The sequence below is a fragment of the Diaphorina citri genome, unplaced genomic scaffold (genome assembly GCF_000475195.1).
Source record: "Diaphorina citri unplaced genomic scaffold, Diaci psyllid genome assembly version 1.1 scaffold9723, whole genome shotgun sequence".
Lineage (NCBI taxonomy): Eukaryota > Metazoa > Arthropoda > Insecta > Hemiptera > Psyllidae > Diaphorina > Diaphorina citri.
In genome coordinates, this window is record NW_007387097.1 from 20,893 (window position 1) to 22,145 (window position 1,253).

The 1,253-nt window shown below is 37.3% G+C and overlaps 1 protein-coding gene across 1 annotated transcript in view; it reads left to right on the plus strand.

Annotated features, from left to right (window-relative positions):
* Positions 1-1,250, plus strand: part of LOC103522616 (protein gustavus-like) — a gene marked incomplete at both ends in the record, with an annotated part of 19,994 nt that extends 18,744 nt beyond the window's left edge. The window contains one exon of the mRNA XM_026832668.1: positions 1,152-1,250. Within this exon, the coding sequence (XP_026688469.1) occupies positions 1,152-1,250 (99 nt within the window). The remainder of the gene's footprint in view (positions 1-1,151) is intronic.
* Positions 1,251-1,253: the final 3 nt, after the last annotated feature.

Genomic DNA, 1,253 nt, shown 5'->3' on the forward strand with positions numbered 1-1,253 from the left:
TACGTATCGTCATTTAAAGTTACAGCTGACAGAGAGTGTATTAGTGAGCCTAAAGTTAAGGGATAACCGATAGACTCCATCTACAGCAAGAGAACTAATTATATCGGGGGCGAGGCCAATAATACTATATTACCTGAAATTGGCTTCGTTGTTGAGGTCTAAGACTTCATTGGTAGCCTTGGTTGGTGTTTCTGCGCCGTCTCCTCGACAGCAGGGTCATTCTAGCATCTTCGAGTGGTATGGAGAATCGCCGACGAGATCGGATGGTGGATGAGCCTAACCCGAAAAACACATACTTTAGTCATAACCCTTTTAGTTTTTACTTTAGCTAAAACCTTTGTGTAGTTCTATTTTCTTATGGCTTTTGTTAGTTTTACTTTATGTCAAAAACCTTTGTAGTTTTTACTTTAGTCAAAGTGCTTGTTAGTTTTATCTTTACTTTAGTCATAAGCTTTTGTTTAGTTTTATCTTAGTCTAAATGGTTTCTTTGTAGTTTTACTTTTAGTCTAAAGGCTTTTTGTTTCTTTTTTTTAGTTTTTTTACTTTAGTCGCAAAGGCTTTGTTTAGTTTATTACTGTTTAGTGAAAGCGTTGTTAGTTTTACTTAGTCAAGAAGGCTTTGTTAGTTATTACCTTTAGTCAACGCCTTGCTTTAGCTGTCCATGAATGCTAGGTACAGGAGGCTACATAAAGTACCATTAGAGTGTGCACAGGCGCTGTGCCGCCTATGTCTCTCCTGATATTGAAAGAAGGGAACTCGAGCCTGCGATGGGATCTTGACAGGCCAGGTTGTTGTTTCTATTGCCACGGAAGTATGGGTACAATTCTAATGAGCGTCCTCTTCTTGTTTTTCTATATGTTGAATCAATACCAATAGTTTTTTAATTTTAAGAAAGCGGAATAGACTGTTTCTATAAGGTACAAACTGCTTTAAACCCCTTGAGAAATGCCGTACAAAAGGAAAGAACTTTTATTTTTTTTTTTTTTTTTTTTTGAACTTTGATTATTTGGAACTTGTAAGTCTGTTTGATTAGTTATCTATTATTATTCTTATGTTAAGGCGGTCTCTTCTTGATCCCTTGTACCTATGTCGCGTCCGTTTACCTATTGATTTGTTATCTAATCCCATCTGTTCTTTCTATCTCATTCCAGCTGAACCTCTACCTCTGATGGACCTATGCAGACGAGTCATCCGACAGAAAGTAGGCAAGCAGAGACTAGAAGAACGTATTTCCGACTTGAATCTACCTCAAG